This window comes from Oncorhynchus tshawytscha, linkage group LG16, assembly GCF_018296145.1.
Source record: "Oncorhynchus tshawytscha isolate Ot180627B linkage group LG16, Otsh_v2.0, whole genome shotgun sequence".
Classification (NCBI taxonomy): domain Eukaryota; kingdom Metazoa; phylum Chordata; class Actinopteri; order Salmoniformes; family Salmonidae; genus Oncorhynchus; species Oncorhynchus tshawytscha.
Window position 1 is genome coordinate 77,589,183 of NC_056444.1, and position 27,909 is coordinate 77,617,091.

At 43.7% G+C, this 27,909-nt stretch overlaps 1 protein-coding gene across 2 annotated transcripts in view; it reads right to left on the minus strand.

The window, feature by feature from the left end:
- The window catches only part of LOC112215240 (disco-interacting protein 2 homolog B-A), a 91,997-nt gene extending 64,088 nt beyond the window's left edge, over positions 1 to 27,909 (minus strand). For both annotated transcript variants that reach the window (XM_042299693.1, XM_042299692.1), the window contains exon 1: positions 27,656 to 27,909. In XM_042299693.1, coding sequence (XP_042155627.1) covers positions 27,656 to 27,740 — 85 coding nt within the window. In that variant the 5' untranslated portion in view covers positions 27,741 to 27,909. The remainder of the gene's footprint in view (positions 1 to 27,655) is intronic.

Below are 27,909 nucleotides of genomic sequence, written 5' to 3' on the forward strand. Positions count from 1 at the left end.
AGGCTGTGGTTGAAAGTGCCAACTGATGTCATCTGTTTTTTAAAATCTGGTCTGTGTCTTGTCTTGTCTTTTTTTTAGCATATATAGCCTACCATCTATAACGCAAGCATGGGTTTTCAGACACAGCCAGTATTCATATGCTAGTAGCCAAGAGTTGTAATTTGACTGTGCTTCCTGGTTCAGAACCCTGTTTCAGCACCATGTCTATCATGTAAAGCAGTCAGTCCGCACCCAGTGTGTGTTCCCTGACCACACTGCAGCTGGTTGTGTGAGGACAGAGGACAAAAACACCCACAGACAGAAATACAAACCGATAAACAAACAGGGTGACCCGCACACACGTTGCGCTGGACAACATGACCAGGAAGATTTCCCGGTCACGCACCTGGGAAAACACCATTTTAAACAGCACACCTGGAAAAACACCATTTTAAACAGCACACCTGGGAAAACACAATTTTAAACAGCACATCTGGGAAAACACCATTTTAAACAGCACATCTGGGGAAAACACCATTTTAAACAGCACATCTGGGAAAACACCATTTTAAACAGCACATCTGGGAAAACACCATTTTAAACAGCACATCTGGGAAAACACCATTTTAAAACAACACACCTGATAGCAGTTCCATAAGTGACAGAGATAAACGTCTCTGTTAGAAACTTAGAACGAGGGAGAATCTAAAAGATGCAACAATGGGGATGGGCTGCTATGACGACTAGGATTGTACCTTTGGCTCCCGGACAACGAAAGAAAGTTGGTAGGAATATCAATAGAACAGGCGATAAATGCATTGTGGTGGGTCCAATACGGAAGTACAGTGCATTCGGAAAGTATTTGGACCCCATAACTTTCTCCACATTTTGTAACGTTACAGCCTTACTCTAAAATGGATTCAATAAAACAATTTCCTCAGCAATCTAAACACAAAACCCCATAAAGACAAACTCCACTCAAGCACATTTCAGAGACGTGTCCCAAAGCCACTCCTGCGTTGTCTTGGCTGTGCTTGGGGTCATGGTCCTGTTGGAAGGTGAAACTTCGCCACAGTCTGAGATCCTGAACAGGTTTTCATCAAGGATCTCGCTGTACTTTTCTCCGTTCATCTTTCCCTCAATCTTGATTAGGCCTGATTGGTGGAGGGCTGCAGATGGTTGTCCTTCTGGAAGGTTCTCCCATCTCCACAGAGGAACTCTGGAGCTCTGTCAGAGTGACCATTGGGTTCTTGGTCACCTCCCTGAACAAGGCCCTTCTCCCCTGATTGCTCAGTTTGGCCAGCTCTAAGAACAGTCTTGGTGGTTCCAAACTTCTTCCGTTGAAGAATCGATGTCTTGGGAACCTTCAACGCTGCAGATATTTTTTGGTACCCCTCCCCAGATCTGTGCCTCGACACAATCCTGTCTAGAAGCTCTACGGACAATTCATTCGACCTCATGGCTTGGTTTTTGCTCTGACACGCACTGTCAACTGTGGGACCTTATATATAGACAGGTGTGTACCTTTCCAAATCATGTCCAATCAATTGAATTTACCACAGGTGGACTCCAATCAAGTTGTAAAAACATCAAGGACGATCAATGGAAACAGGAGCTCAATTTGAGTCTCATATGTAAATAAGGTATTGGTTTATTTTTAATTAAAATATATATATATATATATATATATATTCTAAAAATCTGTTTTTGCTTTGTCATTATGGGGTATTGTGTGATGTTAGATTAAATGAATTGGTTTCCTCATCAATTTAGAGTAAGGCTGTAACATAAAATGTGGAAAAAGTGGTCTGAATACTTTCCGAACACCCTGTAAATGGAAATACATTTGCTAAAATGATATAATTACTCCAGTCGAAACTAAAACAGAAATAAAAAGTATTGAAAAGACTTCACCAGAATGCTTAGACTTAGACGGATGAGGAAACAAGGATCATCAGCTTCTTTAAAAAAAATGGCTGTGGATTATTTCAGATCACAAGCTCGTAAACCTGTTTGGGACGGCCGCAATTTGGGCCGCAAGCGTGGCAATAAGCCTAGCTGATTATTGAGTTGCGGCTGTAAGTGAAAAGCATCTAATATGTGTGTGAAGATGTGTCTCGAGCAGAATTTCAAATGTTGAGACAAAAAGGGGAGGGGTGTGTTGCAAAGATACAGGCGTGTCTCTCTACAGAATGGATCTGTAGAGTGCTCCATGTGAGCAATGAGCATATGTCTGGTTTCTTTGTCCTGATAATGTTGAGGGATCACACGTGTGCCTGAGCATGCTTAGGAGTACCTGGCCTGCTGTGCGGAAATGTAGGAAAGTCTTTAACATCTATGGCAGATTATCTATTAAAACTATAGTTCTTCACAGTAAGCAAGTTGAAAAATCTTTACAACCATCCTCTCGATAATCACCAATCCTTGGTTTGAAAGAGCAATGGATCACGGTTAGTGTGTTCTTTGTGACAAAGTGATTCGCATGATTTAACTTTTAGATTTTAACCACGTGACAATGATTGAGAAACAAAAATGTTATTATGTAAATGAAACTGTTCCATGAAAATGCACATTTGAAAATCCTAACTGGCAAGCAGAACAGTAGAAATGGTAGGATAAATGTAAGCTGTGCACCACCTAAGTCTTTATAAAATAATTGGTGGGATTTTGCCTATAGGCTACTTTGACGCAAGGTAAGAAATGCCTCATAATATGAAATAAAACATTTAGGTTTTAAACAATTAAGTATCTTTTCAAACTGCATACAGCCTCCAACTCACACTGTAAATTAGTGGATGACACACTGATAGCCTGTTGCCTGCACTTGAATTGTGAATGGGAGGTGCACTTCAATAACCATTTGAGAAATAAAAATAAAAGCTATTTTTAAAATCGTGCACAAAAACGGTTTTAAGACGCGATTGTATTTAGAAGTGTTGTGCAATGAATGGGCTGATGAAAGCATGTTTCACTCCAGCAGCAACCAGCTGAGGAGCAGCAGGAGAAATCCCTCTGAAAAGAGGCTCTGTGTGCTGTGCACATGTGATAGTTGTGTTGGAGAAATGAGATGCATGATGACTAAAGAAAATACACACAGGACAATTTAATTCCACACAATATGCAAATTAACCTGTAGACCGATAAGCATGATGGTCAAATGTATTTACATCGACTGGTAATTCCATCAATGAATAAAAAGCATTATTTTTCCAATTAGATTGTTTTCTCTCTATAATTTTGACCGGCAACAGCTCTAATAAATAAGCTTTTCATTTTTTATATTATTGGGCCAAAAGCTGTCAATTGCCGGCTAACGGAAACCCTGACACACAGGGGGTGACAGGAGAGGAACTAGCCACCCATAGATTGATATTTTTAGCTCATCTCTGGCGACAGCATACAGACATGACAGTAGAACTTCCATCACCATTAGATTCAGACTAAGCCAGCATGTTGTTTTCTCAGCTCAAGAGATCATTGTTCATTATTGCCAAGCCAACTAGGCATTTGAAGCACTAGCCGTCCCTGGTTGGTCATTAATAGAAGCTGTGGCTGGGGTGTGCAGGCCCACATGGTAGATGAACTTGTATCACCTCACCTTTAGCAGGTTTTAAACAGATCATCTTCAACATGTTTACAGATCAAGTGGGAGCCTCGGACTAAATCTTTGCCAAACCAAATCAGGCATTTGGCACATTCTCTGGATGGTAGTGGGTGGTGGTGTGAAGATTTGTCCTATTTGTAGTTACGTTGAGCTCAACTGAGCAGAAAGGATAATTCGTTGTTCTGATTGAAATAGCCTTCAGCCCTGGCCTGTATCACTTTATATTAATATTCCAACATGACTACAGTGAAACAGGCCCAATCCCCAGCGCTCCTCCTCGTTTTCCACTGTCCCTTGGTGGGGGAGTGGCACTCGAAAACTGATCAACTAAATGGTAGGGAGAGCTAAATTAGGCCTGTGGAATGGAACATTACTACATCTCTCGCACACATCAGAAAACGGCCAACGGTAATTCATTTAAGACAAGCCTTGTTTTTCACAATGCCTGTACTAATGGCAATAATAGCTTTCCTTAAATTTCCCACCCAACAAATATACTAAACTCAGTAAAAAAAGAAACATCCCTTTTTCAGGACCCTGTCTTTCCAAGATAATTGGATTTTTACAAATTAACTTCACAGATCTTCATTGTAAAGGGTTTAAACGCTTATGCTTGTTCAATAAACCATAAACAATTAATGAACATGCACCTGTGGAACGGTCATTAAGACACTGACAGCTTACAGACGGTAGGCAATTAAGGTCACAGTTATGAAAACTTAGGACACTAAAGAGGCCTTTCTACTGACTCTGAAAAACACCAAAAGAAAGATGCCCACAGGGTCCCTGCTCATCTGCGTGGACATGCCTTAGGCATGCTGCAAGGAGGCATGAGGAACTGCAGATGTGGCCAGGGCAATAAATTGCAATGTCCGTACTGTGAGATGCCTAAGACAGAGCTACAGGGAGACAGGACGGACAGCTGATCATCCTCGCCGTGGCAGACCACGTATAACACCTGCACAGGATCGGTACAGCATGGCAACAACAACGGCCTGAGTTAGACCAGGAACACACAATCCCTCCATCAGTACTCAGACTGTCCGCGATAGTCCAGCCTCTCTCAGCCTGAGGGATTTTAGGCCTCAGATATCACCGGCAACAACGTCACCTATGGGCACAAACCCACCGTCGCTGGACCAGACAGGACTAGCAGATGTGGACTGGCAGCTTAAAAGGACTGGCAAAAAGAGCTCTTAACTGACGCAGCAGTCTAAGGCACCGCATCCCAGTGCTAGAGGCGTCACTACAGACCCTGGTTCAATCCCGGGCTGTGTCACAACTGGCCGTGATCGGGAGACCAATAGTGCGGTGCACAATTGGCCCAATGTCGTCTGAGTTAGGGGAGGGTTTGGACAGGGTAGGCCGTCATTGTAAAATAAAAATGTGTTCCAAACTGACTTGCCTAGTAAAATAAAGGTATGATTAAAGAAAACGACTAAAATCCAATAGAATAGAATACAGTATATACAGATGAGATGAGTAAAGCAGTACGTAAACATTATTAAAGTGACTAGTGTTCCATTATTAAAGTGGCCAGTGATTCCATTTCTATGTATATAGGGCAGCAGCCTCTAAGGCGCAGGATTGAGTAGTCGGGTGGTAGCCGGCTAGTGATGGCTATTTAACAGTCGGATGGCCTTGAGATAGAAGCTGTTTTTCAGTCTCTCTGTCCCAGCTTTGATGCTCCTGTACTAACCTCGCCTTCTAGATGATAGCGGGGTGAACAGGCAGTGGCTCGCGTGGTCGATGATCTTTTTGGTCTTCCTGTAACATCGGGTGCTGTATGTGTCCTGGAGAACAGGCAGTGTGTCCCCGGTGATGTGTTGGGCAGATCCTACCATCCTCTGGAGAACCCTGCTTGTGGGCGGTGCAGTTGCCGTACCAGGCTGAGATACAGCCCGACAGGATGCTCTCAATTGTCTTAGGGGCCAAGTCTAATTTCTTCAGCCTCCTGAGGTTGAAGAGGCGCTGTTGCCCCTTCTTCACCACACTGTGTGGGTGAATCAATTCAGATTGTCAGTGATGTGTATGCAGAGGAACTTGAAGCTTTCCACCTTCCACACTGCGTTCCTGTCAATGTGGATAGGGGTGTGCTCCCTCTACCATTTCCTGAAGTCCACGATCAGCTCCTTTGTTTTGTTGAGGGAGAGGTTATTTTCCTGACACCACTCCGCCAGGGCTCTCACCTCCTCCCTGTAGGCCGTCTCGTCATTGTTGGTAATCAGGCCTACTACTGTTGTGTCGTCTACAAACGTGATGATTGAGTTGGTTGATTGAGTTGATGCATTGAGCATCTCCCTTAGCTCATTCTTAGCAATGACTCGGCGATCCTCAGGAAACCTGTAAGGGCGGATATGCACCTTCTTGCCGGGTTCGGTGTGGATATGGTGGAACAGGACATCTGTTTGTCCTGGGAATGGAGAGAATATTCGACCGAAATTCATAATCAGCTTGTCTAGCTGTCTTGACTGCTCCGGCAGGAGAGTTTGGCCACGGTGCACCTGTGGTAGAGCCCCCTCTTTTCCTTTGCCCTTCAGGGCCATCAAAGTCACCTTCTCCTCTCGTCCATGGTACGTCTTCAACAGGTTTATGTGATAGACTTGGACCTTCTTCCTCCTGTCAGGTTGATCACACGTCCTACAATACCTGGCCACATCCCGGGTGACCCGGGGCCAATAGAATCTCTGCATGATTCTGTCAATAGTCATGTCTCGAGCCAGGTGTCCTCCTAGGACGTGGGAATGGGCTAACTGTAGAACTGTATCCCTGTATGGTCTAGGCACCATTAGTAATTCCTGGTTTTCCCCCTTTTGTCGTACGACCCATAGTAAGGAAGAGGAGGCTCACCTGATCCGTCGACGTTCCTCCCGTTGATCACCTTCACCTTCCTCATGGCCTCCCTTAGGTCTGGGTCTCTATGCTGCGAGGTGTGGTAGGGTAGGCCTCAATGCAGGCTAATGGGGTGGCAGCGTCGCCTAGTGGTTGGTTAGAGCGTTGGACTAGTAACCGAAAGGTTGCAATCACCATTATTCCTTCCTGCGTTGTGTATAACCCTTCATTGGTGGTTTCCTGGAATATCTGTCAAACGTTGTGTCGCTATTTCTTCCTCTGCTGCAGAGGACGAGGACGTGGCTACGTCTCCTTGTAGGACTACTAACATCTGGCTTGGATTTTCTTTTCTTTCCTGTCCCCCTTCTTCCCGTGCATAACGTCATCTGCCGAAGCTCCTTATATAGGGGACAGTCTCTCCCAATCAATAGTGGCACCTTCAGCTGGGGCACTTTCCCTGCCCTGACTGTACACCTTCCTTTTGGAGTGAGAATAGGCAGATTCACAGTGGGGTAATAGTGGGTGTCTCCATGGATACAGGATACGGCTACTTTGTCTGGTAGCAGTGTTGCGGAGGTCACCATCCGCTCGTCTACTAACGTAACCATACTTCCCGAGTCGAATGGCTACCACATCTTGTCCTTCGACTCGAACCGGAATCTCTGGGGCTATCTCTGCTAACCAACAGTGTTGATCCTGCTCCCTCAAAACGGGATGTGTGGGGGTGGGCAGTGATGACTCCGTGACCATGGGCTCGTCCTTGTTAGGACATTGTGTGGCATAATGGTCGGGAGACTGACATTTATAACACTGACCCTGCTGTGTGGTGGCTGACTTCTCCCACCTCCGGAGGGGGTCTGGACGTTTCGGTGGCGGCCGCGCCGCGCCGTGAGTCGTGGTACGAGAGTGGAAGAATCCTTCCATTCCTCCGTGTCACTTTTTAACAACTCCCTTGTAGACCACCGATATGTTTCCACCGCCTGGGCTGTGTCATCTGCTGACATCACGTTGGCTTGCCCCACAACCCTTTTAAGTCACCGGGTAATTCCCTCAATATCTTGTCCACTACGAGGGTCTCTATCACATGTCCTACTCCCTTTCCAGGTTCTAGCCACTGTTTCGTTAGTCGTATTAATGCAAAGATCTTGGTCAGCTGTATAGGTCCATTGATGGAACTTTACGGACCCATCTCTGGCAGTCAGCTGGTACCGGGACAGGATCTCGGGTTTTTAGTCGGCCATAATCCGCAGCTTCGCGGGAATCCAGGTCAAAATAGGCTTCCTGAGCCACCCCGGTCAAAAGAGGGGCTAATGCGCTCGCCCATTCTGTGAGCGGCCACTCTTCCAAGGTGGCCGTCCTTTCGAAGGTCATGAGGAAGGCCTCAATATCATCCTCCTTGGAGAGATGAGGTAAGATGGCGTGAGCAGCCGCTCTTGGCTTAACTCTAGGTTCTTCTCGTCAGCTCAGCTGTTGTTGCAGGAGTTCTATGGTTGTCTGCTGTGCCGTGATCAATTGTTGTAGTAGGGCGTTATCCATCGTTCTTGAATGGTTCCTCCGGGTCTACTGGAAGAATCTTGATGTACTCACTTATCATTGTGTCACTCGTCCACCTAATGCCTGCATTCTCCACCAATGTGAGCGGACCAAGTAATTGGGCGTCACTCTAAAGCGGAAAGGTGGAATAAACGAGTTAGGAGTAGGTTCTTGATTGAACACAGTTCTCTATTGAGGGCATTTGGTCAACACAAACACTCCAACATAATCAATGAAAATCTCCCAAGGAAAAACATACATCTTCTTCTCCAGATGAAACAGGAACACAATATGATTATCTTTAAACTAGGGATAAGGAGGGATAAGGGGGGGGGTGAGTCATAATATTTCACTAGTGGTGTCACACTTAGGTGACCGAGCTATGATGAAACACTTCACTGCCATGCAGTCTGGCAGCATTACATAACTCCCCCTTAAGAGATGGATTCCCCACACCTGTGCTGCTTGTGTGGAAGATTAAGTTTGGTTCACCTGTATATTAGGTGGTGTTAGATTAGACCTAGGTCTGTCCGTCCCACAGGGCTGCGTGTCCGTCCCACAGGGCTGCGTGTCCGTCCCACAGGGCTGCGTGTCCGTCCCACAGGGCTGCGTGTCCGTCCCACAGGGCTGCGTGTCCGTCCCACAGGGCTGCGTGTCCGTCCCACAGGGCTGCGTGTCCGTCCCACAGGGCTGCGTGTCCATCCCACAGGGCTGCGTGTCCGTCCCACAGGGCTGCGTGTCCGTCCCACAGGGCTGCGTGTCCGTCCCACAGGGCTGCGTGTCCGTCCCACAGGGCTGCGTGTCCGCCCCACAGGGCTGCGTGTCCGTCCCACAGGGCTGCGTGTCCGTCCCACAGGGCTGCGTGTCCGTCCCACAGGGCTGCGTGTCCGTCCCACAGGGCTGCGTATTGTCTGGACCTGCAAGAATACTAGAGAGAGGGCTATGGGGTGGCAGTAGGCCTAGTGGTAGGCCTCAATGCAGGCTAATGGGGTGGCAGCGTCGCCTAGTGGTTGGTTAGAGCGTTGGACTAGTAACCGAAAGGTTGCAATCACCATTATTCAGCCAGCTGCTAGAAGGCGAACAGTTAGACAACGGGTATAGCAGCAAGCAAGAAGGTGCATTTAGTTACATTCTAAACCTTTAATGACTGACTCAGCAATTTACAAGATATGCAAGTAATAATGAAGTGGAAGTGGATTATTATCCAGAAGAAGGCTCAGGCTAGTCATGTAAGCATCTGTGAGAAAACAATGATCAACGGTTTTTGTGTTGAGGAAACGTGTTGACAGTGTGGGAAAGTGGGACTGGAGGATGAACAGTAAAGTGTGGAGGGATGGAAACTCCTATTCAAATGGAGTTGTGGATGATTGGTAGAATGATGCAGGGCCGAGTGGAGGAGTCGTCTTGAGCTGTAGATGAGTGGAATTTGCTGAAGTGAGAGCCTGGGAATCTGCTGTGCTGCACTGCAGGGGTTGAGGATGGAGTGGGAGGAGTAGAATTTGAGAGATTTCTCCCTTCCTATAGCCTGGCTAGGTCACTGCAGCCTAGAGTCAGGTGCAGAACAGAGCAGGCCTCTCCTCTCTCCCACGCCCCATCATAGCTGGGGTCTAATGCTCATAAACCAGGCCTAATCTGGAGTGGTCTCAGTAAACATGGCAGCCAGACCCCGATGACATATCGTGACAACACATTCTTATTTTCAATGACGGCCAAGGAATGGTGGGTTAACTGCCTTGTTCAGGGGCAGAACGACAGATTTTCACCTTGTCAACTCGGGGAATCAATCTTGCAACCTTACAGTTAACTAGTCCAATGCTCTAACCACCTGCCTCTCATTGCACTCTACGAGGAGACTGCCTGTTACGCGAATGCAGTAGAAACCAAACCTAACCATAAACACCAACGCCTTTCATTAAAATCAATAAACAGAAGTATAGATTTTTAAACCTGCATATTTAGCTAAAAGAAATCCAGGTTAGCAGGCAATATTAACCAGGTGAAATTGTGTCACTTCTCTTGCGTTCATTGCACGCAGATTCAGGGTATATGCAGCGGTTTGGGCAGCCTGGCTCATTGTGAACTAATTTGCCAGAATTTTACGTAATTATGACAAAACATTGAAGGTAGTGCAATCTAACAGGAATATTTAGACTGATGGATGCCACCCGTTAGATAAAATACTGAACAGTTCCATATTTGAAATAATAAACGTTTTGTTTTCGAAATGATAGTTTCCGGATTCGACTATATTAATGACCAAAGGCTCGTATTTCTGTGTGTTACCATACAAATGGTATAGAGAGAAATAGTCCTATAAATACTATATTAACCTAAAACCGCTTACCTTGGAATATTATAGTCTCATGTTAAAAGGAACCACCAGCTTTCATATGTTCTCATGTTCTGAGCAAGGAACTCAAACGTTAGCACATATTGCAGTTTTACTTCTCGTTTCATTATTTATTTGAGGTTGATAACTTAATATAATACATAAATAAAAATCAATTTAAAATAAATGTTCATAAAGCATTGTAATTGTCATTATTACAAATAAATAAATAATATATATATATTTTAATGAATTTTTATTATTAAAACTTTTTTCTTCTTTTAAATAGGCCGATTAATCGGTAATCAGCTATTTTTGGTCCTCTAAATCGGTATCGGCGTTGAAAAATCATAAATCGGTCGACCTCTACATAACACAACCTACTACACTACATAACACAACCTACTACAATAGACAACCACTGGCTACTACATAACACAACCCACTACCACTGGCTGCTACATAACACAACCCACTACAATAGACTACCACATAACACAACCTACTACAACAGCACTAAGACTACATAACACAACCTACTACAACAGCACTAAGACTACATAACACAACCCACAACAACAGCACTAAGACTACCACTGGCTACTACATAACACAACCCACTACCACTGGCTACTACATAACACAACCCACTACCACTGGCTACTACATAACACAACCCACTACAACAGACTACCACATAACACAACCTACTACAACAGCACTAAGACTACATAACACAACCCACAACAACAGCACTAAGACTACCACTGGCTACTACATAACACAACCCACTACAACAGACTACCACTGGCTACTACATAACACAACCCACTACATAACACAACCCACCACTGGCTGCTACATAACACAACCCACTAAAACAGCACTAAGACTACCACTGGCTACTACATAACACAACCTACTACAATAGACTACCACTGGCTACTACATAACACAACCCACTACCACTGGCTACTACATAACACAACCCACTAAAACAGCACTAAGACTACCACTGGCTACTACATAACACAACCCACTACAACAACACTAAGACTACCACTGGCTACTACATAACACAACCCACTACAACAACACTAAGACTACCACTGGCTACTACATAACACAACCTACTACAATAGACTACCACTGGCTACTACATAACACAACCCACTAAAACAGCACTAAGACTACCACTGGCTACTACATAACACAACCTACTACAATAGACTACCACTGGCTACTACATAACACATCCTACTACAACAGACTACCACTGGCTACTACATAACACAACCTACTACAATAGACTACTACAATAGACTACCACTGGCTACTACATAACACAACCCACTACAATAGACTACCACTGGCTACTACAATAGACTACCACTGGCTACTACATAACACAACCCACTACAACTGGCTACTACATAACACAACCCACTACAACAACACTAAGACTACCACTGGCTACTACATAACACAACCCACTACAATAGACTACCACTGGCTACTACATAACACATCCTACTACAACAGACTACCACTGGCTACTACATAACACAACCCACTACCACTGGCTACTACATAACACAACCCACTACAACAACACTAAGACTACCACTGGCTACTACATAACACAACCCACTACAACAACACTAAGACTACCACTGGCTACTACATAACACAACCTACTACAATAGACTACCACTGGCTACTACATAACACAACCCACTACAATAGACTACCACTGGCTACTACATAACACAACCCACTACAATAGACTACCACTGGCTACTACATAACACAACCCACTACCACTGGCTACTACATAACACAACCCACTAAAACAACACTAAGACTACCACTGGCTACTACATAACACAACCCACTACAACGACACTAAGACTACCACTGGCTACTACATAACACAACCTACTACAATAGACTACCACTGGCTACTACATAACACAACCCACTACAATAGACTACCACTGGCTACTACATAACACAACCCACTACAATAGACTACCACTGGCTACTACATAACACAACCTACTACAACAGACTACCACTGGCTACTACATAACACAACCCACTACCACTGGCTACTACATAACACAACCCACTAAAACAGCACTAAGACTACCACTGGCTACTACATAACACAACCCACTACAACAACACTAAGACTACCACTGGCTACTACATAACACAACCTACCACTGGCTACTACATAACACAACCCACTACAATAGACTACCACTGGCTACTACATAACACAACCCACTACAATAGACTACCACTGGCTACTACATAACACAACCCACTACAATAGACTACCACTGGCTACTACATAAACACAACCCACTACCACTGGCTACTACATAACACAACCCACTAAAACAACACTAAGACTACCACTGGCTACTACATAACACAACCCACTACAACAACACTAAGACTACCACTGGCTACTACATAACACAACCTACTACAATAGACTACCACTGGCTGGCTACTACATAACACAACCCACTACAATAGACTACCACTGGCTACTACATAACACAACCCACTACAATAGACTACCACTGGCTACTACACTAACACAACCCACTACCACTACCACTGGCTACTACATAACACAACCCACTAAAACAGTACTAAGACTACCACTGGCTACTACATAACACAACCCACTAAAACAGCACTAAGACTACCACTGGCTACTACATAACACAACCTACTACCACTGGCTACTACATAACACAACCTACTACCACTGGCTACTACAATAGACTACCACTGGCTACTACATAACACAACCCACTACAACTGGCTACTACATAACACAACCCACTACAACAACACTAAGACTACCACTGGCTACTACATAACACAACCTACTACAATAGACTACCACTGGCTACTACAATAGACTACCACTGGCTACTACATAACACAACCCACTACAACTGGCTACTACATAACACAACCCACTACAACAACACTAAGACTACCACTGGCTACTACATAACACAACCCACTACAATAGACTACCACTGGCTACTACATAACACAACCCACTACAACAGACTACCACTGGCTACTACATAACACAACCCACTACCACTGGCTACTACATAACACAACCCACTACCACTGGCTACTACATAACACAACCCACTACCACTGGCTACTACATAACACAACCCACTAAAACAGCACTAAGACTACCACTGGCTACTACATAACACAACCCACTAAAACAGCACTAAGACTACCACTGGCTACTACATAACACAACCTACTACAATAGACTACCACTGGCTACTACAATAGACTACCACTGGCTACTACATAACACAACCCACTACAACAGCACTAAGACTACCACTGGCTACTACATAACACAACCTACTACAATAGACTACCACTGGCTACTACAATAGACTACCACTGGCTACTACATAACACAACCCACTACAACAGCACTAAGACTACCACTGGCTACTACATAACACAACCCACTACAACTGGCTACTACATAATACAACCCACTACAACAACACTAAGACTACCACTGGCTACTACATAACACAACCTACTACAATAGACTACCACTGGCTACTACATAACACAACCCACTACAACAGACTACCACTGGCTACTACATAACACAACCCACTAAAACGGCACTAAGACTACCACTGGCTACTACATAACACAACCCACTACAACAGACTACCACTGGCTACTACATAACACAACCCACTACAAGAGACTACCACTGGCTACTACATAACACAACCTACTACAATAGACAACCACTGGCTACTACATAACACAACCCACTACCACTGGCTGCTACATAACACAACCCACTAAAACAGCACTAAGACTACCACTGGCTACTACATAACACAACCTACTACAATAGACTACCACTGGCTACTACATAACACAACCCACTAAAACAGCACTAAGACTACCACTGGCTACTACATAACACAACCTACTACAATAGACTACCACTGGCTACTACAATAGACTACCACTGGCTACTACATAACACAACCCACTACAACAGCACTAAGACTATCACTGGCTACTACATAACACAACCCACTACAACTGGCTACTACATAACACAACCCACTACAACAGCACTAAGACTACCGCTGGCTACTACATAACACAACCCACTACAATAGACTACCACTGGCTACTACATAACACAACCCACTACATAACACAACCCACTAAAACAGCACTAAGACTACCACTGGCTACTACATAACATAACCCACTAAAACAGCACTAAGACTACCACTGGCTACTACATAACACAACCTACTACAACAGACTACCACTGGCTACTACATAACACAACCCACTAAAACAGCACTAAGACTACCACATAACACAACCTACTACAATAGACTACCCACTGGCTACTACATAACACAACCCACTACAACAGACTACCACTGGCTACTACATAACACAACCCACTAAAACAGCACTAAGACTACCACTGGCTACTACATAACACAACCCACTACAACAGCACTAAGACTACCACTGGCTACTACATAACACAACCTACTACAACAGACTACCACTGGCTACTACATAACAACCTACTACCACTGGCTACTACATAACACAACCCACTACAACAGACTACCACTGGCTACAACATAACACAACCCACTAAAACAGCACTAAGACTACCACTGGCTACTACATAACACAACCTACTACAATAGACTACCACTGGCTACTACATAACTACCACTGGCTACTACAATAGACAACCACTGGCTACTACATAACACAACCCACTACAACAGACTACCACTGGCTACAACATAACACAACCCACTAAAACAGCACTAAGACTACCACTGGCTACTACATAACACAACCCACTACAACAGCACTAAGACTATCACTGGCTACTACATAACACAACCCACTACAACTGGCTACTACATAACACAACCCACTACAACAGCACTAAGACTACCGCTGGCTACTACATAACACAACCCACTACAATAGACTACCACTGGCTACTACATAACACAACCCACTACATAACACAACCCACTAAAACTACCACTGGCTACTACATAACACAACCTACTACAATAGACTACCCACTGGCTACTACATAACACAACCCACTACAACAGACTACCACTGGCTACTACATAACACAACCCACTACCACTGGCTACTACATAACACAACCCACTAAAACAGCACTAAGACTACCACTGGCTACTACATAACACAACCTACTACAATAGACTACTACTGGCTACTACATAACACAACTACTACCACTGGCTACTACATAACACAACCTACTACAACAGACTACCACTGGCTACTACATAACACAACCCACTAAAACAGCACTAAGACTACCACTGGCTACTACATAACACAACCCACTACAACAGCACTAAGACTACCACTGGCTACTACATAACACAACCCACTACAATAGACTACCACTGGCTACTACATAACACAACCCACTACAACAGACTACCACTGGCTACTACATAACACAACCCACTACCACTGGCTACTACATAACAACCCACTACAACAGACTACCACTGGCTACTACATAACACAACCCACTACCACTGGCTACTACATAACATAACCCACTAAAACAGCACTAAGGCTACACTAGCTGATAATAACATGACCAGTTCAGCTGGTATTCAGGAAACGACTAAGACTGGACTAAATTGTCACTACTGATGATCAGACATTTCCTCTAGGCATACTTCAAATGTTACACAAGTTAGGCTGTACATGTTGCTACTATACAACATGAACCCTCCTATTCCAACCAATGTAAGGCTAAAACAAATCATGTATGTTGTACAGTACAATGCTCCAGCCTACTGAACTTTTCCTGACTTTTCAAACCACATCCATTCAGTGGTTCCATTCCCTTTGTTCTCGGGAGAGTTGAATTATGGGGGGGGGGGGTACACACACACCTCTGAAGCCGAAATAAAGGATAAGGATCAGAGCCGAGGACTGAATTTTCACAAACCCTGTAAGGGAACATCAGTCCATAAAGACTTACTACTTTGTTGAAATCAACAAGTGAATTCCTAAAATGTATCCCCAGGGAAGGAAGTGGCTTACAGTAGAAAGATAACAACATTGTTGAAATCACAACCAACAGATTCCTAAAGATTTTCCCTAGGGATATAAGCTACACATAGCAGAGAAAGTTTAGACACTACACAACCTATCAAAATCAGCCCTACAACCCATGAAGTACACATGAAATTACACAAACCCAGTAACAAACCATAGGTCAATAGGGATTGAGAGAGATAAAACATTGTTGAAATCAGCCACAGGATTCCTTTACACATATCAACAAGCTCACAGTCCAGTGAGTTGTCCAACATCCATTCAGACATGGCTAAAACCCATGACATACGCACTGGTTTCATATTTAGAAAGTGACCAACTGCTGAGAAAATGCTCAGTGCTCTCTCCACACCCTCTCAAACAATTCACACTAATGACCACATCCAGGGAGCCTAGCCCACTGTTTGGGAGACAGAGACCAAGAGAGGGAGGGGCAAGAAAGAGAGGATGAGAAAGGGAGGGAGGGAGAGAGCGAGGATAACAGGACGCTGGAGGGGCAGATAGATTCCAGAACATTATCGGTTGGCACATTCTGACAGGGTCATGTTCATTAGGCACCAAATGGAACAAAACGGACTGAAACAGGGATGGACTACAAACTAGTCTAGTTTTTGCTTTCTGATGCACACAGATTTAAATGTTTTGTTTGCGGTACATGCCCTAAAGAACACAACCCAGGCAAAGACAACAAGGCTGTAGTTTATAGAGCCATTGGGTGACCTTCAAACGGCACCATAGGGCCCTGGTCAAAAGTAGTGCACTATATAGGAGAATAGATTGTATTTGGGATACAGTCATTGAGTAAGGCTACATGCACACAATAATGTGATTTTTGTGAACGTGGCATAAAATGTACTTTTTGGTCCACCAGCCACAGTGACAGGTACACTCTAAAATCTACCAGCCACTGATGTTTTTTTTACCAGCCAAAATAAAATAAAAATGCTGTAAAAATTACTCCAACAAAACCCACCAAAACAGATGAGCATGCTTTGTAATTTTTAAAGTTGAAACTGAAACAGAGAAAAACAACCAAGCTTGTGAACAAAACTAATTAAATAGCCAAGAAACACAAGGACCAAGTCTCACTTCAGTAGACTTTCGTTTAAAGTAAATTAGACCAATTAGCCCCAGGCCAGGCAGTGATTCAGCACAAGGTGGAATTGGCTATAGTTTATCAGCTATGAAACAAAACGGCGAAAATGATTTGAACAGCTACTGCAGCATTTATTTGACTATAAATGTGACTACTCGTATTCAGAAATGTGAGTGAAATGCTCGCACTGTGGAGCCCTGACCACCCACCAACGTGGCTGATGAAATAGACATCTTACCCAACAATGCCAAAATCTACCCGCATTTGGCAGGTGCTAATTTTACCTGCCCCGATTGGGAAGAGTCAGATGAATATTATAGTTGGATTTAAACGTTTTCATGCTTGGCAAAAATAATGATTTCCATAATAATGCTGTTTACATGGACACATCTGAAATCAGACTACCTGATGGGCCTCAATGTCACACTGACCCTCCCTGCTGTCTGAGACATGTAAATCAGAGAACGTGACAGTTGCATTTTAGTAACACAATGCCTCTCCCCTCTGCAGTGATGATAGATTTGCAACATGTAAAATCTGGGTGTGAGAGAGTGATCGGCATCTAGTGGTTATAGTGGTGGTAGGTGTCAACACATGCCTACAGGAATCCGCTGGGCCTCTGACTGAATCCAAGGCAGTTTGGTTTAGCACAGGGGTGGGAAAACATTTTGGCTCGAGGGCCACATAAGTATTTTGGAATTCAACAGAGGGTCACTGAATTTTTTGGGAGCGACTTGTTTGTCAATCAATTACAACGCACCACTCGATATAGGTCCATTACAACGCACCACTCGATATAGGTCCATTACAACGCACCACTCGATATAGGTCCATTACAACGCACCACTCGATATAGGTCCATTACAACGCACCACTCGATATAGGTCCATTACAACGCACCACTCGATATAGGTCCATTACAACGCACCACTCGATATAGGTCCATTACAACGCACCACTCGATATAGGTCCATTACAACGCACCACTCGATATAGGTCCATTACAACGCACCACTCGATATAGGTCCATTACAACGCACCACTCGATATAGGTCCATTACAACGCACCACTCGATATAGGTCCATTACAACGCACCACTCGATATAGGTCCATTACAACGCACCACTCGATATAGGTCCATTACAACGCACCACTCGATATAGGTCCATTACAACGCACCACTCGATATAGGTCCATTACAACGCACCACTCGATATAGGTCCATTACAACGCACCACTCGATATAGGTCCATTACAACGCACCACTCGATATAAGTCCAATACAACGCACCACTCGATATAGGTCCATTACAACGCACCACTCGATATAGGTCCATTACAACGCACCACTCGATATAGGTCCATTATAAAACATACTACTAGTTTGAGATGTTCAAGAGAGGCCTGGAATGTTTTTTGTTTGCCCACAACAAAAATATTGAATGGGTTGATGTATTCTGCCCACTCCCGGGTTTAGTTTACTCTCAAGTCAACACAACAAGCCGAGGTACCGTACCTGTAGACTTCCGGTCATTGCGCTAACGCTAGTTAGCATTGGCTCGCAAAACTACCACTAACATCCTTCATACAAACATGGTAACCACTAATTCATCTGACTCCAGGTACGTAGAACAGAATCTCCCAGTATCCCTTTAAGACAGAGTGAATCCAATGTCACCCCCCCCCCAATTTAACACCTGACATAACTCTATGAAACATTCATGTGAAACAGGTGCATCCCACTCACTCACTTAGTAAAAGGTGAACAGCTCCACAGTGATCGTCCCAGAGAACAGGTTCTGTCACTCTGCTGGGACTGACCTAGCTTTGCCCTGAAGGGGAGACGCTGAGCCTAAATGCAGTGATTAGGCCGAATGCTAACTTCATGCATGGTTTAACAGTGAGAATATATACCCAGTCTCTAAACATGTGGAAAGTCATGCTTTGTCAATCTGATTTAACCTAGGCCAAGAGAGAATGTCTCCGGTCTCATGTTACAACAACGAAGCTAGAGCAATATTCTGTAGTGACGTTTTGAAGCGTGTGAATCTGCAAGCTACCGATCAAGATTTGTATCCAAGAAGAGCTGGGTCGTTATCAATTTGAAAGGAAAAAAATATGCGCTGCCAACTGGAGACAACCTGAACTTATCCAACCTGAGTTAACTCCTCCTACCCATTCCCTGTCGACTCAACATGACCCAAGTGCCTCTTCCAGGAGGAACCCATTCCTTGTCGACTCAACATGACCCAAGTGCCTCTTCCAGGAGGAACCCATTCCCTGTCGACTCAACATGACCCAAGTGCCTCTTCCAGGAGGAACCCATTCCCTGTCGACTCAACATGACCCAAGTGCCTCTTCCAGGAGGAACCCATTCCTTGTCGACTCAACATGACCCAAGTTGTTGCCACATACACCTCAACAACTACATGTGGGGTAGGATGACACACACACACACCTCCTGGGACAGAGTCGAGTGGTGACGGCCGCGCCTCCTGGGACAGAGACGAGGGGTGCCGACCGCGCCTCCTGGGACAGAGTCGAGGGGTGACGGCCGCGCCTCCTGGGACAGAGTCGAGGGGTGACGGCCGCGCCTCCTGGGACAGAGTCGAGGGGTGACGGCCGCGCCTCCTGGGACAGAGTCGAGGGGTGACGGCCGCGCCTCCTGGGACAGAGTCGAGGGGTGACGGCCGCGCCTCCTGGGACAGAGTCGAGTGGTGACGGCCGCGCCTCCTGGGACAGAGTCGGGTGGTGACGGCCGCGCCTCCTGGGACAGAGTCGAGTGGTGAGAGCCGAACCCCCAAGCTGACAAGGTAAAAAATTTGACAATCTGCCCCAGAACAAGGCAGTTCCTAGGCCGTCATTGTAAATAAGAATTTGTTCTTAACCGACTTGCCTAGTTAAATAAAAAAATAGAAAATTGAGAGTATGTGAATTATTCAGCCCTTTGCCCACCCTAAGGAGAAACATGGGATGGGAAACATCATGAACTATTCACAGTAGAAAGAAAGAGAAATGCTCACTAACAGGGATGTAAACAAATTTGTGCCCAACATTTTTGAGAAATAATATTTTTGTTCATATGGAAAATATCTGGGATCTTTTATTTCAGCTCATGAAACATCTGACCAACACTTTACATGTTGTGTTTATATTTTTGTTCAGTGTACATTGACCGTGTTTCCATCCACAGTTTATGCGAGTAAAGTCATAACGTATATAAGAAAATCTATAGTCCATTGCACCGTTTTTTTCCCCATCTGGGGAAGACATCAGAGAGGAAGAGGGAATCCGTTTCTATGGGCTTATTTTGGATCGAAGCCTGTCGCCTGCATTCCCACCTTTGGGGAGGGGACAGGAACATCGTCATTATATACAGATCTCTGGACAGATACACTTTTACGCCTGTATTAGGTTAAATACATACAGACCGCATGAGAGAGGAATGTATATAACGACCAAAGGGACAGACAGTTAGTGAAAGTGTGCCTTATCTACTTTGAAGAACTAGTCAAATGATTGTCAGACAGCTCTGCAGTATACTTAGTCAGGCTACACACAGTACATAATGCGGGCACATAGATTAACATTAGATGGTATGGCAGGATGGCTGCTACTGCCTGAACAGAGATGACTATAAAGAATTTTTTTTAAATAATGTCAAATAAAAACTAAGTAATAAAACTGAAATATGTTATTATTTCATAAAAATATAATCTTTCTATTGGTTTCTACCCAATGTGGACATGACAGAGACAATGGAATATCTTCAATGTTTTGGAAATCTAATGTTCCCTATTTTTGGCTTTGGAATTTCCATTAAAAAGCTCTAAAATCATTGAAATGTCATTTCATAATGCATTTTTTTTTTAAATGTTATTATCCGAACCGATTTTTAAAAAAATCAAACCGAAACAACCTCAAAAAACACTAATCGCTCAGCACTTTGTAAAAGCAAAGGGGGGAAAAAAATGGTATTTATCGCAGATTTCAAAGTGCCATGTGCTATTTTCTGCAAAATCCTCTAGAAGGCAGAATTAAAAAGATATACTTGATACCAATTTTTTTATTTATTATTGTGATTCAGGTTTTCCTCTCAAAATGTATAGGAAAAACAACTCAATTGGATGCTCTAAGTCCACAACAATGCTTTTCCTCTCAAAATGTATAGGAAAAACAACTCAATTGGATGCTCTAAGTCCACAACAATGCTTGGACCACATTTGGGGACCGTTTTTACAGTCTGGGAACAATCTAAGACCTTGTGTTTGGCTAGAGTAGTTTCTGTAGTGCACTTGTGATGGTAATTTTTGAAACAAGTGGGCACTGGATTGAGACAAATAATTATGATTCTACCAGGCCTTTCCATCTACCCAAAAACAGGCTGTAATGGCTACACGAAGTGGTAGACACATGGGCCCTACGCGTACTGCACATAGAAGGGATCGACATTCAGGTACATTTGCCAGTGGCACACCGGGCCAGTGTTAACTGAAAGCTACTGGCCCGAATGAAGAAAATACTGGCCCGGGTCAAGAGCTGACAGGAAAGTGACTGATATGTGCATAATTTCAATAGCAGGTGATTATCATCTCTCATTTGCAGGCCGAGTAAGTAGCCTACACAGGGTTCATACAGACATGGGTAAGTCTTGCCATTTGAGATGTTGATGAGTTATTGAGTGGTCACTGTATCATGTTTTAAAAAGGAGAAACAAAGTTGATGACAACACATGGTTTTACAGCAACCGACTAACGCAATACCCTTCAATTGAAATGACAGGAAACAAACGACAGCCCCTACATCTCTCAAAAAACGATCAGAAATTAAACCACAGAATAATTATATTGGAGCGGTAGAACTTCAAGACTTTTCAAGGACCATAGCCTAGAGGAAATGTCTGATTTTCAAGGCAGGCTATTCCATGATGACGGAATTGCGCGTCGCAAATATTCAACCTAGACTTTTAACTTTTTAAATATATGTTTTGCATACCCATTATTTTATTAGCATTTACTGGTAGGTACAACTTGGAACATCTTTCACTGTTGGTCTTACCTCCACCCAACAACAATCTGTTAGTGGCCCTCGTGACAGCGAAGAGACAAATATGACCTTTTAAAGTTCATTTCCTGCAATTCTACACATTTTGCCATGTGGCGTAGTGATAATGTTGCCATTTGAAGCAAGTTTTCCGCAATTCTAAACATTTTGCCATGTGGCGTAGTGATAATGTTGCCATTTGAAGCAAGTTTTCCGCAATTCTAAACATTTTGCCATGTGGCGTAGTGATAATGTTGCCATTTGAAGCAAGTTTTCCGCAATTCTACACATTTTGTCATGGGGCAGCGAGCAGAAAATGCAGTTTTACAGCACATTTCCTGCAATGCTACACATTTTACCATAGGGTGGAGGCAAATGTTTTTAATATCATAACAGATGATCAAATGGTCCTAACCCAGGTCGGTAATTTGACCATACTTACTATAAAATGTAGCTAGTTGGCCGCTAGACTAACTTACCAATCAAAAATAAATTGCTGACATGGGCTAATTGAGTGACTGCTGATGCACAACCAAATTGCACCTTGTGTATTCTATTATTCTAACTGTCAACAGTAAGTTGAGACCCCGATTGAGTTCCTTTTATTGAAATTGGCATCAGCTTAAGGAATCTTTTTTTCATCAATTATATAACCAAGATTAAAAAACACATTGTTAAAATATTATTTTCATTGGCCCAAGCAGGCCACTGATGGAGATGATTGACTGGCCCAGAGGGTTTCCAAAACCTCCCTGTATGTGGAACCCTGACACACACACACAATTCCTGTGCCGTTGTTGCCGTGGTTTATTTACATTACTGTTTGAATAAATCATGATGGTCGCACTATCGAACCCTGAGTCTTGGCACGAAAGTCACATAAGATGCACTCTTGCCTGAATACAACATCTGCGTGTCAATTTGATATAGGCTAGCTAGCCCATTTCAATAATGGTCTGAATTGGTGCAAGCTTTACTATATAGCCTATGAACTCACAACAAGTGCTTGTTCCAAAAAGCTCTACTGTAAAAGTACACAGACAAAAAGAGCTTGTTCCAACTAACATCTGGTGCAAGAGTTAACAAGGCCCACAGTATCATGCCCAGTTGAGTCTAAATCCCCTAGAGAGAGTAGGGGGATGCTTGGCTGAGCTTCAAGCTGGACATTATGCATCTCTCAGCTTTTAAGTCCTTGTTACCAGTTATGGCCAGAGACTTTAACCCTACCTCTATATACACACCACATAGACCTGGGTTCAAATACTATTTGAAACCTTTCAAATATTTCAAGTGTTTGTGCTAGCTTACCTGGAGTCCCAGGTGGGCTGTGTTTACAGATTTTGGACTATTCCATTGGTCCATTTAACCAGGCAATCCATGATGTCAACTTTTATTAAACCCAGGTCTGATACAGGAACAAAACACAAGGCTCATCAGCTGTTATAAAACTAGAGGAAGGAGCAGTCTGTCAGTCACAAGACTGTCATCTGTCTCATCTAACCCCCCTAGGCTCTGGCTGGCTGGCAGGAAAATATAACATGGTACTTTACTGCAGGCTCAATCCCATCCACGTTGTACACAGATCAGTTCAGACAACTTGACCAAGGGAAGGAAGTGGAAGTTAAGGACCTTCCTTATTCTTGTTCTCCATCATGTCTTATCTACAGTGCTGTCACTAATGGTTGTAGTTGGACGATTAACTAGTCGGATGTCACCTGGGTTCAAATAGCATTTTAATTATACTTTGAGGTATTGGGGTGAGGTTTGAATTTGCACTTTGGGGACTATTCCATTGGTTAGGCTACATTGCGCAAGAGAGCGCTCGGTCAAGCACAGCTCCAAGCAGTAGAAAGAAAAACAAATAGGTATAGACTGCTACGAAATGGCTGGATGATAGCGTAGCATAGCAATGTGCTGCTGATGTCCTTATTTTTCAGACTGTCCCCATTTCAATGCCTCTGAGGCTGAAGCTGTTTGTCTGTGTTTCTCTAGATCCACTAGCCCGCCTAGATTGGAAGCAACTGGCAATAATCTGGACTGGCCACCGCAGCAGTAGTTGAAGTCAGTAAGTAGGTAAGGCAGGACCTCATCATATTGTCCACACACACACACACACACACACACACACACACACACACACACACACACACACACACACGGCAGCAGAGCTCCTGTGCTTCTAGTTTCAGAAGATGTTAAAAAGAGAAAAATGCAGAAAACAGTTAACTATGGAACAATATGAAAGCAGCAACTGACAAACACCAGATTCAAATATCAACTGACTTCTGTCATAGGCCTGCCTTAGTATCATTCCTGAGTAAACTCAATGAACCCTTGCTGACGAAGGCAAATACCTCAACAAGCCTAATGCTTCTGTCAACCATGAGAAATAAAGTTGGGACATTTCTCAACCATCAAGTAGGAGAAACAACACTTAGCTAGGCCAGGTCAGTCACGCCTAGTCACTCCTGGCTGAACACTAACAAACACAACCCAGGGGGGCTTTGAACACACAATCTTCCTAACTATATCTGACCCCTCCCTCCCTTCCTTCCTTCCTATAAGATCCGCTCATGCCACTGCAGCACACCAAGGCTAGGTTCCAAAAGGCATTTTTGGGACACAACCAAAGAGTCTAGTTGAATGGCTTACTAACTGCCACCATGACTGTGACCAGCTGAATGAGGCTCATTGTCCTCACTGGTCACTGGGGGCTTAACACACACACACACACACACACACACACAACGGTGTTGTTATTTAAGAGCACACTTGGCTTGCCTCTGTTCTCCTCTAAAACAACCCAACAAGCATTTCCACTCCGGTGCGGCTCTGTTCTGTGGTGGTGGTGTTTGTCATGTCCACGGTCAGGCAGGTTGGGGGACAAAATATGGTTCTGTGTAACCACATTTCCATCCAAAGTCATACAGTATTTTTTTAAATCACAACAGCTGTGATAGAAACAGTAAGTTAGGGTACAATGTTATAAATGCAGACAGGTCATTTATTCATTCCACATGGTGGGATCTTTTTGTGTTAGTAAAATTAATTGTGAGAAATGGCAGTGGAAATGCTTTTAATGAGCAAATATTGATTTAATAACCATCATATGGAAGTAAACTTGGAGTCACGTGATGACATGGTGTGTGGTCCTCCCACAACGACTCGGGAAACCATGCAGTTTATTAGGCTACAGATTAAATAAGTTATGATGAACTTCACAGGGTGGTGAAAGTTGATGGTGATCTTGATGCTCCTTTCCAATAAATATCGAGGGTCTGATTCTGGTGACATGATGATCGATGCTTGACTGCTTTTTGACAAATAAACCTATTCTCACCCTTATCCATAATAATCTCATTATGTAGACTAGCCTACCCGCACGGTCTTCCTGCACCACATCTGCGAGACGTTGGCTAGAGATCACATGACAAGACCAGAGTAGAAACATTTGCTGTTTAACAAAACAGTTTTTGTAGCAAAACGATCAGTAGAGTTGAAAATGCACTGAAAACACATTGAACTGTGGGTACATAAGCCTTGACTAGAATACAGTATATACATATTAAGTGGGTAAAACAGTTTTTGTACATTATTAAAGTGACCAGTGTTCCATGTCTAGATACATAGGCAGCAGCCCCAGGGGTGCGTTCGGTTCAACGTTTGTTACGTTGCGTGTGGCAGTTTGTACTGAATGACACGTTTCCCCAAAACAGTGCGCAGCATTCTTTAAGGCTTTTGAGGTATGTTTCCTCTGATTTGGTGAGTATGGCCATTAAAAAAAAACACACAAAACTTGTGCAGCACACCATACAACAATCAATCAATAGGCAGACATAATCACGCCGTTCTTCAACTGTTTCTGTTTCATTAAACGCTTAACAACGCTCCATCCTACTTAACACATCCCAGGGACAAACAATGATGTTATAGTGCAGCTGTTGGAGGGATGGGGGCCTGTGCCACATGTGGCCACACACACAACAAACACTTCCCCGCCACAACTAACACACACACAGCTCAAGCTCATATTGAGTGTGCCTAGGCAAATGAAGAAGCCTATGTCATTGGTGTGTGAAAAGGTTACTCTCTCAGGTCAAGCCATGCAGAGGGCCGTATGATATCACATCCTGTCCTACGCTACGTTGACTAATAGCAACATTTGAAATCCTAGAGACAACAGGTGAATGTACTGTATGAATAGGTGATGAGTATCAGTACTGACGTTTCATCACAATGACTGTCAAATCAAATCGGTCACATACACATGTTTTTCAGATATTATTGCGTGTAGCGAAATGCTTGTGCTTATTGTCCCGAAAGTGCAGCAATATCTAACAAGTAATCTTAACAATTCCACAACAAATACCTAACACACACATATCCTAAGTAAAGGACTGGAATATATACATATATGGCTGTCATCTACCATTCTGCAGTCACAAACCCACACAGTGAGAAGCAGGTTGTGCAATGCAGAATTACTCGACTGAAACCCCTACATTCCATTAATTAATTACATCCACTGACGGGTAATGTCACCGTCAGTCTCAGGTTAACACAGCAACATACTGGTTCTAGACACCAACAAGATACATGATTAGGAAATTTAGCAGATGATTCTGACAAGTGTGGCTTTCATATTCAATCGTGGATATGTAAGAGAATACACATTAATCAATTACTTTACATATAGATCAGCTATGAAATTATTGATTTGAATGATTCAACCTAGACTAGGACGAGACCGTCACAGACAAGAGAACCCACGGCCACGGCCGAGCCATTCTCTTTCTACTGCCTGTCAATGCAATGCTAACAGAAAAGGGTTGCTAGCTGGCTAGCCATTCAGACATTACTGGCTGAATATGATTGTCTGTCTATATTAGCTTCAAATGTTGCTATTCACCTTGTACACTAAGATAAACATAATGCATAGTGCTAATTTGATCGATACCGGTGTGGGTTAGCTAGCAAGCTACATGGTGTGAATTTGAATTCACTCCCCTACGTTAGCCTCATCACCCTCCTTACCTTCCGATAGCTCCAATTCCAACTCCGCCAAATGGTCTCGAACCTCTTTCGGTATACCGGAAAAATCCACGCTACGGTCCGCCATGACGTAAAAAGAATAAAACAAAGTGTGCTTTAAGTAAAAACGAAATCTCTTCTATTTCAAAATACTGCTTTCAAAACACGAAATATGCATTTGAATTGAAGTGACAATCCATTGCGCCGACTGCTCCCTCCGCCATAAGAGGGAGAATTCACCAAAGGCAAATATTAAC